At 54.8% G+C, this 16,552-nt stretch overlaps 1 protein-coding gene and 1 long non-coding RNA gene across 3 annotated transcripts in view; one reads left to right on the plus strand and one right to left on the minus strand.

Moving 5' to 3' along the window:
• Kcnb1 (potassium voltage-gated channel subfamily B member 1) overlaps positions 1-12,039 on the minus strand; it is a 92,585-nt gene extending 80,546 nt beyond the window's left edge. For both annotated transcript variants that reach the window (XR_005871529.1, XM_021229735.2), the window contains exon 1: positions 11,321-12,039. Coding sequence is in view for 1 of the 2 variants with exons in the window: in XM_021229735.2 (XP_021085394.1) it covers positions 11,321-11,887 (567 nt within the window). In the remaining variant the exon portion in view is untranslated. The remainder of the gene's footprint in view (positions 1-11,320) is intronic.
• A 149-nt stretch (positions 12,040-12,188) lies between these two features.
• LOC121134445 lies at positions 12,189-15,274 on the plus strand. The gene is made up of 2 exons (XR_005871530.1): positions 12,189-12,663; positions 13,567-15,274. It is a non-coding gene; the product is annotated as an uncharacterized LOC121134445 (long non-coding RNA).
• Positions 15,275-16,552: the final 1,278 nt, after the last annotated feature.

Consider the following 16,552-nt stretch of genomic DNA (forward strand, 5'->3'; position numbering starts at 1 on the left):
TTTGAACAAAGGAACCAGTTGCTGAGTGGGGAAGACAAGGTGTGGGCTGGGGTGGGGGGAGCAGCACGTGGGAGGGGCTCTGGGTAAAAGAGGAGGGGGCAGGGACAGCAGTGGATGGCGAGCAGTGACCACATTTTGGACAAGTGTCCAGAGGCTTCACGTTCCTGCTGCTGGGCCCTTCCCCACCATCCTGGCCATATCCCCTTCAACTGCAGCCAAAACAAACGCCTTTCCAGAAAGCTTCCGTAGGCGTAAGAGGGGCCTCATGAGATGCATCTGAAAATGTCTGTTATCCCGAAGCAATGACCAGTGCCCCGGACCCAGATGGCCACACTAGACCTTGGCCCGTGAGCATCAGTGCTTTCCTCCCAAGCCATCCCCTGCACCTACATGGGACTTCCAGCCACTCAGAGTCACCTAGGCAGGGTGGGAAACAGCACACCAGCAGGAAAGAATGACACTCACTCCTCAACTTACATCACAGCACAGGGCCCCAAGTGAGACCTGAGCCACAAGACTCAGGAGGGAGCCGGGGCTGGACCACACAGAAGACACAGGGGGGCTGAGGACGCGGCTCGGTGGCTTGCCTAGCATGCTCAGAGTCCTGGCTTTGATCCCAAGCACAGCACCTGGGAGGTGGAGGCAGGAGGATTGGAAGTTCAGGGTCATCCTAAGCTGCATGGAGAGTTCAAGGCCAGCCTGGGACACACAAGACCTTGCCTGAAAAGCAGCAAGCTGGACTTCATCAAAGTTAAAAGGAGCTACGCTGCAAACGGCAGCCTCAGCCGAGAGAACACACCCACGGGACGGGGGGAAGACAGTTGCGAACGACACAGCTGATGAAAAATGAATGTCCTGAATATAGAGAGGCCTTTAAAGGCTGGGAGAGGCTCGCTCCAAGGGTCAACTGCTCATTAGGGCCCGATTCAACCACCAGAATGCACAGGAAGAAGTGGGTGTGGTGCTGGGGGTCAGTGATGGGGGGAGGAATCTCTGGGTGTGGTGTTGCTGGGGGTCAGAGACGGGGGGTTCTCCACAGGCTCTCTGGCTAGCCAGCCTAGCCTAAGACGATAGGCCGAAGCTCTTAGTGAGAGAGCCTGGGTCACAGAATAAGGTAGATGACTCCTGAGGAGTGACACTCGAGGTCGACCTCTGACCTCCAAAGGCACAGGAGCAACCCCCAGCCCCCCCTCTCCACACTAAAGAACTTTCATAGCAAACCCACAGAAGTCAAGGAACTTGATTCTGAAATTGAACAAAGGGTGCCGGCGGGTCGGCCGGCTCACAGGGATAAGGCATTTGCTGCCAAGCCCGATGACCTGAGTTAGCTCCCTGGGACCCACCTGGTGGAAGAGGAACTCCAACTCAGGAACGTTGTCCTCTGTAGCCACACGAGGGCTGTGACGCACACACACACCCCCACCCCACATACACACACAAATAAAGTTTATTAAATAAATAATGAAACAATGTTACCTGAGCAAAGGGTCCAAGTATGGGACACTGAGCCTCCCCGGTGTGAGGGAGGGGGGAAGCCACAGGGGAGGGTGGCTGGACACAGACAGTGCCCTGGTGACACCTGAATCCCAGCCCTGGGGAAGCTGAGGCAGGAGAATGTCAAGTTTGAGACTACAGGTTTTTTTTTTTTAAAGTGGGCAGTCATGGCGGAGCACACCTTTAATCCCAGCGCTTAGGAGGCAGAAGCGGGCAGATCTCTGAGTTTGAGGCCAGCCTGGTCTACAGAACAAGTTCAGGTTTTCCAGGACAGCTAGGACCACACAGAAAGAAATGCGAAGCAGGTACGGCACAGATGTCATGAAGTTAGAGCCCTTTTGCTTTGCTGGTGGGAACGGAGGATGAACAATAGAGCCAGCACAGAAACAGCTTCTTAAAAGCTGCACCATGGAGCTAGGGAGGTGGCACCATGGGGACAAAGACACAAGCCACGGCAGAGCCCACGGGAGAGCTGGGCATCGGGATCCACCCGTGATCCCGGGGACTGCAAAGCAGAGGCAGAAGCTCTCCAAAGCTCCCAGGCTGGCTAGCCTGGCACAGAGGATAAGAGGACCACATGTGCACACCCAAACTCACATACACAAGTCTGTCTGTGCCACACATGAGAGAGACGGGGGGGTAGGGGGCATAACGGATTCACTTCTGGACTTCTGGGTACAGCCCAGAAAGAACTGAACCTCAGATTCACAGCTGTTTGTCCCCCCATGTTCCCAGTGGCCAATGGGTAAGACCACCAAAATGTCCATCAACAGATGAAGCTAGAAATGAAAGTAGGATATCCACATGGCGGAATAACATTCAGCCTTAAAAGAAAAGAAATTATGACAGGCTACAGTGCAGATAAACCCCTGAGGACATTATGCTACACAAAGGAGCCAGGCACCAAGAGCAAGTGATGTGTGATTCCTGTACGTAGTGTAGCTTCCTGTAGGAGTCAAATTCAGAGACGAGAGGTCCGAGTGTAGTTACCAGGGGTGGGAGTGGGAGCTACCTAGTGGGGTCAGGGGCTCCATTTTGATGATGGACCATTCCAGAGACTGGCTGCGTAACAATTAGAGTGCACCAAACTGCACACTTGAAAATGGCGAGGATGGAAAATCTTATGTGGGTTTTAACAATATGTTAGCAAATTTTAAAGATCACCATCATGGGAACCAGAGCTCCAGTGACCCCAGGATGCAGTCATTTCCCAATTCCAGCGAGTCACGTGCTTCTGGGGCACACACAGCCTGGGAGTCCAGAGGGTGGGACTGAACCCAGAACACCCCAGCCTGTAGGGGAGTCTCACATGACAATATGACATCTTTATTTATGTCACCCACGGAAAAACATGAGAATTGGCACCTAGGGTACTCGTCTATGGACTCTGGCTCCTGTCCTTCCCCCAACGTGGAACTGGAGTGGCCTTCCTGTCACAAGCCCTACCTCATCACACCTAAATCTACCAGAGACACCCAAAACAAGAACGCCCACCTAGGGAGGAGACAGGGACTCCTCTGTGTAGATTATCCTATAGATAACAGTTAATGTCACTCTAGTGTCTCTGGGACCATCCGGTTCATCAAGTGCCCAGGGCACTCCCAACTTGGGCAGGAGACACTGGACACATCTCTTATCTCCTAGCACTTCCCAGCAGGAAAAGTGACTTGGGGGGGCATCCCTGGGACTCATCAGAACTTCTGAAGGTCATTCCCACTGCCCAAGACAGACTCATCAGTCAGAGTGTCCTGGAGGGCTCTGTCCCAGCCACTCCACCTCTCTGGACCTCAGTCTCCACAGCTGTAAGAAGAGAACAGACCAATATGGCTGTTGGGGACCCCTTTGTGTATGTCTGTGCGGGGCACATGGGTTCGGTAGTGTGTGTGGCGGTCCAAGGGTGACCTCAGGTGCTGTTCCATGTTATTTGACGTCAGATCTCTGCGATTTACCACTACATATGCCAGGCTGGCTGCCCACCAGCTTCTGGTGACTTTCCTGTTCCCCACCCCATCTTGCCTTTGAAGCAGCAGGGTGCAGTTGTGTGGTACCGGGCCTGGCTTTATGTGGGTTCTAAAGATTTGAACTTGGGTCTTTATGCTTGTACCTCACCCACCGAGTCATCTTCCCAGGCCCACTTAGTGACCTTTACACTGGGTGGGCACCAACAGTGACTGTCATACTGCTGCTCTTGTTCCTATTTTAATCTGAGGGATGAAGGCAAAATAGAGTGTGCAGGCATCCTGGGATCCCAGCTGTTGGGACCACCCCAGCTAGGGGGGCTGCTGTAAGATGCCCTCCTATCCCATAGCAAACCCAGGACACCCCAAGTGAGACTCCCACTGACCAACCTTTGTTTAGTTCTTCCAGAACTGAATATTTTTGGCTTATTTGGGGGGGCATTTTTTTTTCGAGACAGGGTTTTTCTGTGTAACAGCCTTAGCTGTCCCTGCACTCACTTTGTAGACCAGGCGGGCCTCAAATTCCCAGAGATCGGCTTGCCTCTGCCTCCTGGTATAAAAGGCGTGTGCCACCACTGCTCAGCCACAGAATCGCATCTTGAGTACACGTGGTGAGATATGGGAAGTGACCTCCCCCAGAAAAGTGGTTAGCAAGCAAACACCCCTTGGGACTCAGGGCCTTGGCGCCATCCTGAAGAGGAGCTAAGAGCCAGCCTGGAACCCGTCACTCTGCTCCTCCAAGAGCCAGTGGCTGAAGGCAGCTGCTGCTGGGTCCCTGACTTCCCTGGGTTCCAGCGGCCAGAGAAAAAGCTTGCAGACTTGCAGCAAACATGTGACATTTGTTCAAAATTACGTTCTGAAAGAGGTTTATTTGTCCCACAGATGGATGAAGAGAGGCAGTAAGACCCTAAGCCCTCCAGGCCTTGGAGCTCCCTGTGTTTCCCTTATGTGGGTGACCACTGACTTCCGGGGGCAATTCAACGAGGCAGCCAATGCTGTGGATCTCACACGGCTGTCACTTGGAGGAACCATAATACTTTGCCCCACATCACACAGTTAAGAGGGTGAAGACTCAGGCAAGCCCAGCTCCTCAAAGAGGTTCCCACTCAGGCCGAAATGCTACCAAGTATGGGGGTGCAGGGGGCAGGTCACCGAGCTAGGTTTAAGCATGAGAGCTCTCTCCGACTCCCAAGCTCCCTTGGCCAGCTTTCTGCCTTCCTAAGGGCCCTTCTGCCAATGTCCAGTCCCGTCACCCCTCCCCTGGGATGGGGACCAGAGATCCTGGGTCACAGATGAGGCAACCAAGGCCTGGGAAAGGCCCCAATCTTGGTGTGACCCCGAGTCCCCCTTTCCCCGTGAGGAGCCTGGATTCATCAAGCATGACTTCAGCTTTTCATACATGATCATATTTCACCCTCCCGAGGCCCCCAGGGGCGGGTTTATCGCACTCTCATTTACAGAGTGGGAAGCAAGGCTAGGAGTGGTCCAGGGTCCACCACCAGCAGAAGGCAGGCCTCACATCCAGCTCTGGAACAGATCCTCCAGCTGGGATTCTGGGTCTTGGGCAAGCCATCTCTGCAAGTCACACAGGCCCCTGAGATGCCTGTCTGTCTCTGCTGGGTGCACAGAGCACAGGGGCCCTGGACTCCTAGTGGCTCCTCAGATCTGATGGTAACACACAAATCCTCCTAGCTCAGACAGGAAGGTTGCAACCCCATCAAGTTACATCCAGCACCACAATGGGGCATGCGGCTTGAAAGGGGTGACTCCGAGGGACTGCCAGTAACTGGCATGGCCATTTGCCAAGTGTTGCCTCATGCCAGGAACTGGATAGACTCTTCACTTGATCACGTCCTGGGCCTGCGTGGTGGCCTGCTCCTAATTCCCATTTCCTACACAGGACTCCCAGGAGTAAAGAAATTCACCCACAAGCTTGGTCCTCAGAAGCAATGGAAAAGAAACCCATGTGCACTGCACCTCACAGTCGGTGGGGGCAAAATTCTAGCCTCTGTTCTCAGCTAAAGGCTACTCCACCTTTTCATATACTATAATAATGAAATTGACCCTTCTTATGTGTGTATACACAGGTAGGTGAACATGTGGGGGGCATGTGGAGGACAGAGGGCAGGAGTGTCATTCCTCAGTCACTCGACACTTTGTTTTTTTGAAACAGCGTCTCTTACTGGGACCTGTGGTTGGCAAATTAGGAGGGATCCTCCTGTCCGCTTCCGCAGTACTGGAATCACAACCGTGTGTCACCATGCCTGGCTTTTTAACGTGCTGCTGGGACTGAACTCAGGTCCTCATGCTGGCAAGGCAAGTGCTTCAGCGATGATCAATCCATCTCCCAGCCTCCACATTTTACTCTTTTTTTTTTTTTTTTAGTTTTTCGAGACAGGGTTTCTCTGTATTGTTTTGGAGGCTGTCCTGGAATCGGCTCTGTAGACCAGGCTGGCCTCGAACTCACAGAGATCTGCCTGCCTCTGCCTCCCGAGTGCTGGGATTAAAGGCGTGCGCCACCAACACCCGGCCACATTTTACTCTTATAATTTCTTTGTGTTCTTTTTTCTTTCTTTCTTTTTTTGGTTCTTTGGTTTTTCATGACAGGGTTTTTCTGTGTAGTCCTGGCTGTCCTAGAACTAGCTCTGTAGACCAGGCTGGCCTCGAACTCAGAGACCTGCCTGCCTCTGCCTCCTGGTTAAAGGCGTGCACCACTCATCACTACCAGTTTTACCCTTATAATTTCTATCCTCAACCCACATTCACATTTGAAACCCCTCGACTCATTAGAATATCCCAAGGTGGGTATGGCCACTACTCCTACTGGGTGGACAAACCCACTCAGATGGTATAACTGCTCCATCCAAACCTGAGAAGAATCTGGGTCTAAACCTTGATGTAGTTTGAATGAGAATGGCTCCCGAAGGCTTGGTCCTCGGTTGGAGGAACTGTTTGGGAAGGATTGGGAGGAGTGACCTTCTTGGAGGAGGTGTGTCACTGAGGGAGGGCTCAGAGGTCACAAAGGTCCAGGCCCAGCCCAGTCTTCCCTGTAGATCTCAGCTATTGCTCCAGCGCCGTGCCTGCCTGCCTGCTGTCATGCTCTCTGTTATGATGGTCACAGACTAACCCTCTGAAAGTGTAAGCAAGCCCCAAATTAAATGCTTTCTTTTAAAATTAGCCTTGGTCATGGTGTTTTGTCACAGCAGTAGAACAGTAATGAAGACACTTGACTCCACCATTTCCACTCTTTGAACACACGGTTACTGATCCCTTTAGCCTAGGCTTAGGTGAAGGCATGTCACTCCACGGAGCCTGCTTCCTTTACTGATAAGGGTCTGGTTTTCCCTTATCAAACGCATGCCCTCAACCATCTGAAAACACCAGCCACTTGCTTTCCCAGATTCCCTTACCACTAAAGCGTGAGTAGGTGATCAATGGCCAAGGACCATCAAAACATCTACTAGGGCACTCCTGGGAGAGGCTGTCCTTAAAGGAAAGCAAAATGGAGCAGATTTTGGAGCACAGGAGGAAATACCTTTCCTTGGAGAGGTAGACATTTTTGTGTCTACTTGCGTGCTGGAACCTGACGGTTACCTTCTGACACACAGTATCAAGCATAAGTAACAAGTCATGTTCAGGGTCTAGAGAAGCAGAGAGATGCAAAAAACATTGAGCCCTGGGCTGGAGAGACGGCACAAGGGAGGGCTGCACTTGCCGAGTTCATGGTCTGAGTCTAATCCCCAGGACCCACGCGTTAAAGGAGGGAACCAACTCTCACAGGTTGTCCTCTGACTTCCACAACAGTGTTACTGCACACGCACACAGACACTCGTGAAGTAAACAAATAATAAATAAACGTAACAAAATACATGTAGTTCAGAACAACAACACGTAGGACCAGCAAGATGGCTCAACAGGTAAGGAGTCTTTCCACCAAGCCTGACTCACACAGTGGAAGAGAACTGAGTCCCCCAAATTGACCTCCATACATGCTCTTACAAAGCAACAATACACACACACACACACACACACACACACACACACACACACACACTGGAATCCTGGTGGGATCCCTGAACCATCAACTCAACCCATACTCCTGCTACCCTGGAATGGCAGGCGATGTGCCGCGACACAGCTTCCTCCTCACTGAAGCTACTTTGAGTTTTCTGCTTTGTCACTTACAACCCAAAGAAGCTCTAATGGGCTCCCCACTGCCCAGGAAGGCTGCGGAAGGAATTTCTGGATCACACCAGCTACAGAGACCACTGATCTGTGCCCAGCACAATAAACACTCCGGCAGTTTGGAAGCTGTCTTGGAGCTTTAATCTGCAGACTCTGGCCTCACATGTTGGCTCTCCTCACACGAACCGAGAGGAGCCTGAGAGTGCTCCCAGAGAGCAGAACCACAGAGGAGGCCATGCCAGTGCCAACTCTCTGACAGAGCTGACCCCACCTCCAAACAGCCTAATGGGTTTTGCTCTCCACTCCCTGAGGGAGCATCCAGGGCCCCAGTGTTGGTTTGTCCCTCACTTGGCAGAACAGCCCATCAATTATTCACCACATCAGCTCAGTCTCCCCAGGATGCTCTCAGGAGGAAAGTGATTGCTGCCCTCCTGTTCCAGAGAAAGGACACAGCAACTCAGCACGGATACCAACAGCACCCTGAGCGCTAAGCTGCCACAAACACAACTTAACTGCCAAGTGGCCTTCAATCTTCATTTTACAGATGGGCAGGGGAAAGAGAGAGGTGAAGAAGGACCTCAGGCCAGAGAGTAGTGAGGAGTTGGCTGATCCTGCAGCCCTGGTGGGTCCTTTCTCTATAACATGCGAGAGGCAGCCGTGTCTGTGCCTCACAGGCACCCTGAAATGATCCCACATTTGGCCCTCAGCCTGTGTGTTCTCTGAGGACCACCGCCCCCTCCCCCACCACCCCCGCCTCTAGCCTCATTGTGCTGACAGGCTTAGCTCTGGAGCTTGTCAGATAGGGTGGGCCAGGTGCAGGTGACAGAGAGAGGAGAGATTTGGGAAGTTGAGCCACAGACTGCTGTGAGAAAGAAGTGCTGACTGGCAACAGGACCCTGAGATAGTCAGTGCCTGATTGCTTGCTTGATATATCCAACCATCCATCCATCCATCCATCCACCCATCCATCCACCCATCCACCCATCCATCCACCCATCCACCCCTCCACCCATCCATCCACCCATCCACCCATCCATCCACCCATCCATCCATCCACCCATCCACCCATACATCCATCCATCCATCCATCCACCCATCCATCCACTCATCCACCCATCCATCCATCCACCCATCCACCCATCCATCCATCCATCCATCCATCCATCCACCCATCCACCTGTCCATCCACCAATCGACCCATCCATGCATCCATTCATCAATCTATTTACCCATCAATCCACAAATCCATTCACCCACATCCGCCATCATCTACCCAACCACACACACACCCATCCAGCCAGCCACCACCAACCCATCCACCAATCCATCCATCCACCAATCCATTCATTCACTTACTCATCCATCTACCAATCCATGCACCCATCTATCTATCTCCCCATCCATCCATCCATCCAAACATCCATCTACACCCCACAAGCCCCTCCATCCTCCACCGAGTTATTCAGAGCCCTCTGAATCAGGCACCATGATGCATGCTGGGAACACTGTGGTGTGTATAATACATCCTTGTGGGTGTAGAACAGAAACATGTGGACCAAATATGATTTCAAATAGTGTATAAAGCTCATGCAGGAAAGATACTGCATGAGGTAACAGGGTATGGGGAACAGTTGGGTAGGGACTGTAGCAAATGGGAACATGGAGAGAAGGGGCCCATGAAATGATCTGGGGAAAGCAGTTGTCAACAGCCAGAAAAGTAAGTGCAAAGGTCCTGGGGTGGAACAGAGCACAGTCTGCTTGGGAGCGGTAAGGATGCCAGCGGGACTGGGACCGCATGAGCCAGAAGAGAACAGGAAAGATGAGCCAAAAGAGAGCTCCGAGGCCAGTCTAGACCTCTGGTGCATGGTGGCATGTGGATTTCACGCTGCGCGTGACAGAAACCTCCGTGGATTTCAAAGGGATGAATAATGCAATCTGACTTGCACCTCGGGCTGCTGGGGAAGGGACCGTGGGAAGCAAAGGGAGAGAAGGAGCTTAGGGAGGCATCTGTGACCCCAGTCACCACAGAAAACAGGCTGCTCCAAACTTCATGGCTACTTCTTAGGCAAGTTACTTCACCTCTGCAAGCTTCGCATTTGTTAGGTATTTGCCAGTGGCTGTCACGTTTCTATACAGGCAGCCGGCGAGCCTTCCCGTTTCAACTCTGGCTGCAGAAACTGCCAGAGTGTGAGCTAACAGCCCAGCCCGGGATCACAGCGAGGTCACGATACTGTCCGGCTGAGCCGATTAAGTGGAGAAGGAGAGACTGCTCATTCCCACACACTGCCTGTTGTGCCCCGCAGCCAGATGCCAGCTCAAACACAATCCTTTGCCTGTTTCTTCTTGGGGAGGGCAAATCCCCACTTCCTGCCCCTGGATCTAGTATCTTAAGGACAGGCAGGTGAGGAAGGAGGGGCCTGCCTGGGCCTCAATGGGCCGAGCAGTGGGGGAACCTGTGTCAGGCCTAGAAATAGCAAAATAAGTCTGCTGATCCTAAGCCGGCTAAGGGTGAGCACCTCCCATCTTAGCGGGTAGCTTTCTGGACATGGAAACTGGGGACGGATTATGGTCAGAGTCTTCCAGGAGGAGGACCAGGCCCAGGGGCCTCTACGTTCTCAGAGCCCAGAGGCGAGAGAAAACGACTGTGGGGTCTTCATACCGTCCCAGTAGACAGCCCCTCCCCTGTCTACTGCAGCCTTCTTGAGCAAGCCAGTTCTCTGGAAATAACCCCAGAGACCCCTCCAAGAGCCAGGCCCTAAACTGTGGCTGTCAGATCAGGCAGACTCAGTCATTTGCCTCTAGTCCTCTCTCCTGGTCTCTGCTCCCAGAGACATTCCTCTCTCTTTCCAGACTTGATCTCTCTGGATTCCCACACACCTCTTTTTCTGGGCCTCTTCCCAACCTCCATGCAGCCTGAACACACGCGCTGTCATTTACTCCTGGCACCCAACATGCAGGCCACGTGAGGCAGCCTTCATCCTCCAGACACTCCCTGGTGCCAGCCTGACCAGAGGAATTACACCTGCTCCGGTCCTCACCCCAAGCCCCTCCCGGCCCCCAAGGCCACACACCCTGTGTGACCGCACCATTCCTGCCTCCTTCTCTAGGTTTATTTTCTACTTTGACTTGGAAATTCACATCCTCCCCCAACAGCCAACTGAAACCGCACCGCACTGCAAGGACATAAATAAGGGGCCAGCCGGGCCCTCACCCAGAGTCCCTCAGCAAAGGTTTGGGCAGGCCTGCCCTTGCCACTAGGCTTTCCTATCTTTTGTCATGTCTTATAACACCCGTGCGCACCTCAGCCTCCACCAATTGTGCCTGTAGGCTGCATTTATACCCTTCCTTGGTGGCAAAGTGGGGTCATGACACAGGGCTAGATACCACAACTGCAGGGTTAGCTACTCCGGGCTGGACTTTGGGCCTGGAGAGCGGGACACCAGACTCTACCCAGCAAAGCACACCTCTGCTCTCATCGCGGCCATAGTATTTTAGAGTCCTATAAACCATTCCCCCACAGCAAAGTGGGGGTGCACAGCACAGAATCATCTATGGTTGGCGTCTTATGACACATGGCTACAACAGTGGTGGTCCTTGGAGAACTCACTCGGAGTCCCTTTTCATCATGAGGAGTCCGGAGCCGCAGCGTAGGCCTCCGTGAGGGGAGCAGACCCCAGACTCACCTTGGCGGCCACCGATGAGTTGGGCTTCTCCAGAAGGTCCCAGAGTTTCTTCCTCTTCTCGGCGCAGCACGTGTTGTCGAACTCCTCGCCCTCCCGCTCCCGCAGTGTCTCGGCCTCGCGCTTCAGCTCCTCGTTCATCTGCTCCTTCTTCTGGTGGTAGCGGGCCTGACAGCAGGACTCCAGGTAGATCTCATCGATGCCCCAGTAGTCCAGCTCCTGGCTGAAGCTCAGCGCGCACATCTCCTCCATCATGTGCAGCCGGCCCGTGCGGTAGAAATTGAGAATGGAGGTAAAGGCGCCCGGGTGGCGATCAAAGAAGTACTCGTTGTCCTCAAGGCTGTAGTCGTCGCACACCTGGAGCAGAGAGTCGTGCGTGTTGCAGTCCCGGAGCTTGCCCAGCCGCGTGCGGGGCAGGCGGTCCAGAGTGCGCCACAGCACCTCGTGCGCCAGGCCCCCGACGTTGAGGCGCACCCTGCGTGAGCACGCCTTGCTGCGCACGATCTCCATGGGCTCCGGCGGCAGCGAGCTGGTGGAGCGCGAGCCATGCTTCGTCATGCCCGCCGGCATCGCTGGTCCGGCCGCCCCCGCCCCCCCTGCCCCCCCAGGCCGCTGTCACTCGACGGCAAGGCCCGCTGCCGCGGGGGCGGGGGGCGGGGAGCGCTGCGGGCCGCGGCGGTGCAGAGGTGCTCGAGGGCGGGCGTCACCGCTGCCGTCTCACCTCCATCCCGACGGCTGCGAGGCAGAAAGCGAAAGCGGACGCGGGTCAGCGAACCGCGCTGCGAGGTTCCTCCCCCAGGGTCCCTGCCGGCCTTGACCTTCCCGAGGCTTAAGCGGCTCAGAGCGGACGGGGGAGGGGGGTGCGGGGGGAGGCTGATGGCCGCTGTCCCTCCCGCCAGTGCTGAAGTCAGCCCCACCCCAGGACGGAGGGAGGGTGTTCCTCCCGGCCGGAGAGGCCCCCAGGAGGCGCCCAGGAAGCCCCACCCCCGCCCTGGCGCAATCCGGCCGCCCGGGGCGCTGTCCGCCCCGTCGAGTGCTGAAACTCCCTGCTCTGCGGGTCTCGGGCTGGAATGCCCAACCTGGCTCCGCGATGGGGAGGCAGGGAGAACTTTACTTTCTCTTTTTTAGTGAGTTCTCATCTCCTCCCACCCCAAGATAGTCAGGATTTGGGGTGGGAGCATAACGATGGCATTGGGATTGCTTTTCCTACATCTTAAAAGATTTTGGGTCGAGTGGGGATTGTGGAGGCTGCCAGATGCCCACCTGTCGGAGGTCACCAGGCAACCCTGTCCTGGGGCGACCCCACTCCTCACAACACCAGGACCTGAGGTCGCTCCCGAGACCAGGTGAGGGTCGAAGGAACCAAGCCAGCGGGGTCTACACCTCCCTGTGCACCCCCCCCACCCTAGCGCAGGAGGGGCGCAGAGTCCTCCGGATTCGCCTGCTCCATGCGCCCCTCCCGCCCCCTCCCCTCTCCTTTCGCCTCCTCCCCCTCCTCCCGCTCCTCCTCCTCCTCCTCCTCCTCGCTCCTCCCGGCGATAGCTTTTTATAACTCCGGGTTCTGCGCCTTTGCCCGGGCTCGGGAGGGAAGGGGTGGGGGAGGTGGGAGGCGGGGAAACCAGCGGAATCTTCTGGCCTTTCGGAGCATGCCCTCCTCCCGCCACGCACCGGTGATTTCGGGGGGTTCCCGGGGCCCACAGCACGCCGGGCGCACGCCCCGCCCCCCCGCCCCGGGGTGGGCCCGCGCCGCCCCCGCCACACTCACCCCCAGGGCGGCCGCCTCCCTGGGCCGCGCCGCGCGCATCTCGCCGGCCGCCCGCGCCCCCGCCCGCGACAGCGGCGGTCCCGGGGCCGGGCTGGGCCTACCCCGGCCGGGCGGGCGGGCGGGCGGCACCGGGGCTGCGGGGCGCGGGCGGGGCGCTCTGCGGAGCGCGGGGACTGCGCGGCCCGGCCGATCCGCGGCGTCTCCGCCTCCACCTCCGGCTCCGGCTCGGCTTGGCGGCGGCCGCGGCTGCCTGCGCGAGATCAACAAGTCGGGCTGAGCTTCGGCTCCGCGCTCGCCGCGATTCTGTCCCGCACTTCGGAGCGCGGCGAGTGGCACCGAGGCGGGACGGCGCCACCTGCGGGTCGGAAGCGCGCGCGGCTTAACCCCTCCGTGCCCGGCCCGGCCCTGGTCCAGGCTGCGGGGCCCACCCGGGAGGGCTGTCTGCGTCTCCGCCACCACGAGGCTGAGCGCCTACTGCATGCAGGCTCTGCACGTAGATACAGCTGCGAAGACTACAAGCCTCTGTCTGGGTCGCGGGACTGCCAGGAGAGCGACTGTAAACAGAAGTAGGGGACTATGTCAGTCAGGCTAGATGCTGGGAGGATGGGAGAGCTGGAGAAGGCAGGTGGCGATTTTAAATAGCTCTTGCTTCGACTCCATTCCAGATTCTAGGATCAAATTCTAGGTTCTAGAGGAAGGACAGTACACCTATCAACAAGCAAGCCTGCAGAACGAGTGGGCAGGTGGGTGGCTGCTGCTGAGGCCAGGTGAGGGGCAGTGAAGACTCGGGGCTTGCATGGCCTGATCAGCCGCTCAGCCATTCACGCTAGCTTGGACAGCTGCTTCTGGAGAGCTAAGTGTCAGGCTCAACCACGGGATCCACTGCCCCTGCTCACTCTGTGCAGTGGGGCGGGTAGACTGTATCAGACCATCTCGGAGTGACTGTGGGGTGGGAAGGTTTGCATGCAGAAGGGGCCAGGCTTTCCTCCAGTGGGCCACACTTGGGCCCTGCCTGGTCTCTGCTCGTTTGTTTTCTCACATATCTGTTGCGTGGTATTAAGGTGGCGGAGATGCAGAGGAGAACCTTGCCCCGGAGGGGGAAAACTTAATGAGACTTGGTTTTCGCTCCACTCTGGGCTTCGTTCCCATTGCATCACGCAGAACTGTTTGTAAAATCCTATCTACTCTCAGTTCCATCACAGTGACGCAGCCCAAGCTGCCACTGCCTTCTCTCCCTGTGACCTCTGCTCTGAGCTCCCCCATCCGTCCTGTGCCTCCCACAGGTCACGATGGAAGCCACGGCTGTCAGAATGAATGTACCATTTCCTGAATTGAATGTGGTTGTCACTGGAGTAAAGCCTTCCCAGGGTTTTTCCTTGCTCTGACCTGATAGATCTGGTTCAGTCTCTCCCTCTTCTGAGCTTGCCCATCGTTGAAGCAAGACAAGCAACTAAACACATTTTTTTTAATGAGAGGGTTTCAGCTAATCATGAGTGAAAACCGGAAATCATGAGTGTGATGGGGAGGGGCGGGCTATCCTGAGACCTTTTTGGTGGGGGTGGGGAGGTCAGGGAAGGCCTCTCAGAGGTGGAAGACGAACTCCACGGTAAGAAGGGAGTTCCAGGTGGAGTGTGTCCAGGTTAGAGGGCAAGGGCAAATGAGGGTTAGCCACAAGCCGCCCTAGCCACAACAAAATCAGCACAGAAAATACAAGACTTGCTTTCCTTCCTTATTGTGCTGTGTGTGTGTGTGTTACAAATTAAAATCACCTGAGCAGGGAGCCTCACTTGTCTTAATTTTCTTAATTGATGTGGGGGTACCTACCCATATGTGGGCAGCACCTACTGGTAAGAGCCCAGATTAAAGGGCGTGGAAGAAGGAAGACCACTCACCTTTTGTTGGCTTGGCCTGGCCTCTTGCTGCAGAGTTGATTGCTGCCGCTGCTGCTGCTGATCATTCCTCACTGGTATCAGACCAGCGACTTCAGGCTTCTATCACAGACTAAGGACCTTCAAGTCTCCGGGAACATTTGCATTTTCAGTGCCGGCTTGGGACTGCTTGAGGTACCCCAAGGACCAAGAAACTACCAGATTCTCAGCTTCATGGTGTTGGGACTATTTCAGAGTAAGCTGATTAAATATATTCTTTAACATACTTGACATATAAAATGCTTTCTATTTTGATATATAAAATGTGTGTCCTATTGGTTCTGTTTCTTTAGAATAACACAGGTGCATGTGCGCATGTGTGTGTGTGTACACATGTGTGAGTGTATGTGCATATGGGAAGCCAGAGGTGAACCTTGGGTATCTTCCGTAAGTGACATCCATCCTTTTTATTTTATTTATTTATTTAGAGGTGGCTTCTCTCATTGGCCAGGAACTCACCAAATATGCTAGGCTGTCTGGCCCATGAGCCCTGGCTATCTGCCTGTCTCTGCTGCCCCAGCCTTGGGATTGTAAACATACACTTCAAGGCCTGTTTGTTTATTTGTTTGCATGGCTTCTGGAGACTGAGCTCAGGTCCTGGTACTCGTGAGGCAAGCACTTTACCGACAGCCATCACCCCAGTCCCCCCCCCCATTTCTTCATCCCTTATCCTCCCACTTCCCCTGAGGCCGCTCCCCACCTCATAGGCAGCGCTTGTTACCTGTTTAGTGGAGCGTATGTTGTTGTTTACTGTGTGATCCTGAAAAAATGGTGTTTTGTGTGTATGCTTCAACTCATACTCTTTTGTTCTTATTTGGTTTTTTTTTTTTTGCCTCTCCCCCCCCCAGTATGTAGCCCAGTCTGGATTTGAACTCGCGTTGCTCTTTCTTATCCTCCTGAGTGGTATGGGATTACAGATCTACCTGCCTGCACCATCATGCTTGCTTCAGCTAACCCATATGCTCCATGCTGTGACTCTGATGTTGTTTGTTATCTTCCGGAGATCTGCGCATGTTGATGAGGGTTACCCAGTCCACCGATCCTCACAATGTGTGTCCCTTCTTCACTGTCGACTCCCTCAAAGTCACTTGTGGTCCTATACTCCATGGAATCATACCTACTCACAGACCAGGTTGGCCTTGAACTCGGTTACACAGCCAAGATGAGTTTGGATTTCTGATCCCCCCAAGTGCTGAGCTTACAGGCATGCACCGCCACACCTGATTTACACAGCACTAGAGATGAGCCCAGAGCTCAGTGCATTCTAGGCCAGTGCTCTATCAGCTGAGCCTTGTCTCCAGCCCGTATGCCTTGACTTTGTTCCTGAGGCTTTGGAACGTGTACACTCTTGACTAAGTGCACCCAGACTCCACTGCCTGTGGTGGCATCTCCTCTAAAGTGCTGGGAGTCCCTCGGTCTCCATTAGCTTTCATCCAGAACGTGGAGCGTTGAACGCCCAGTGTGTCCCAGGAGACAGCTCAGTGCACTGAAATGTCCCTTTCATTGACAATTGATGAATCTTAGGTGCTTCATGCGCATTGA

This window comes from Mesocricetus auratus, unplaced genomic scaffold, assembly GCF_017639785.1.
Source record: "Mesocricetus auratus isolate SY011 unplaced genomic scaffold, BCM_Maur_2.0 Super-Scaffold_100028, whole genome shotgun sequence".
NCBI lineage: Eukaryota > Metazoa > Chordata > Mammalia > Rodentia > Cricetidae > Mesocricetus > Mesocricetus auratus.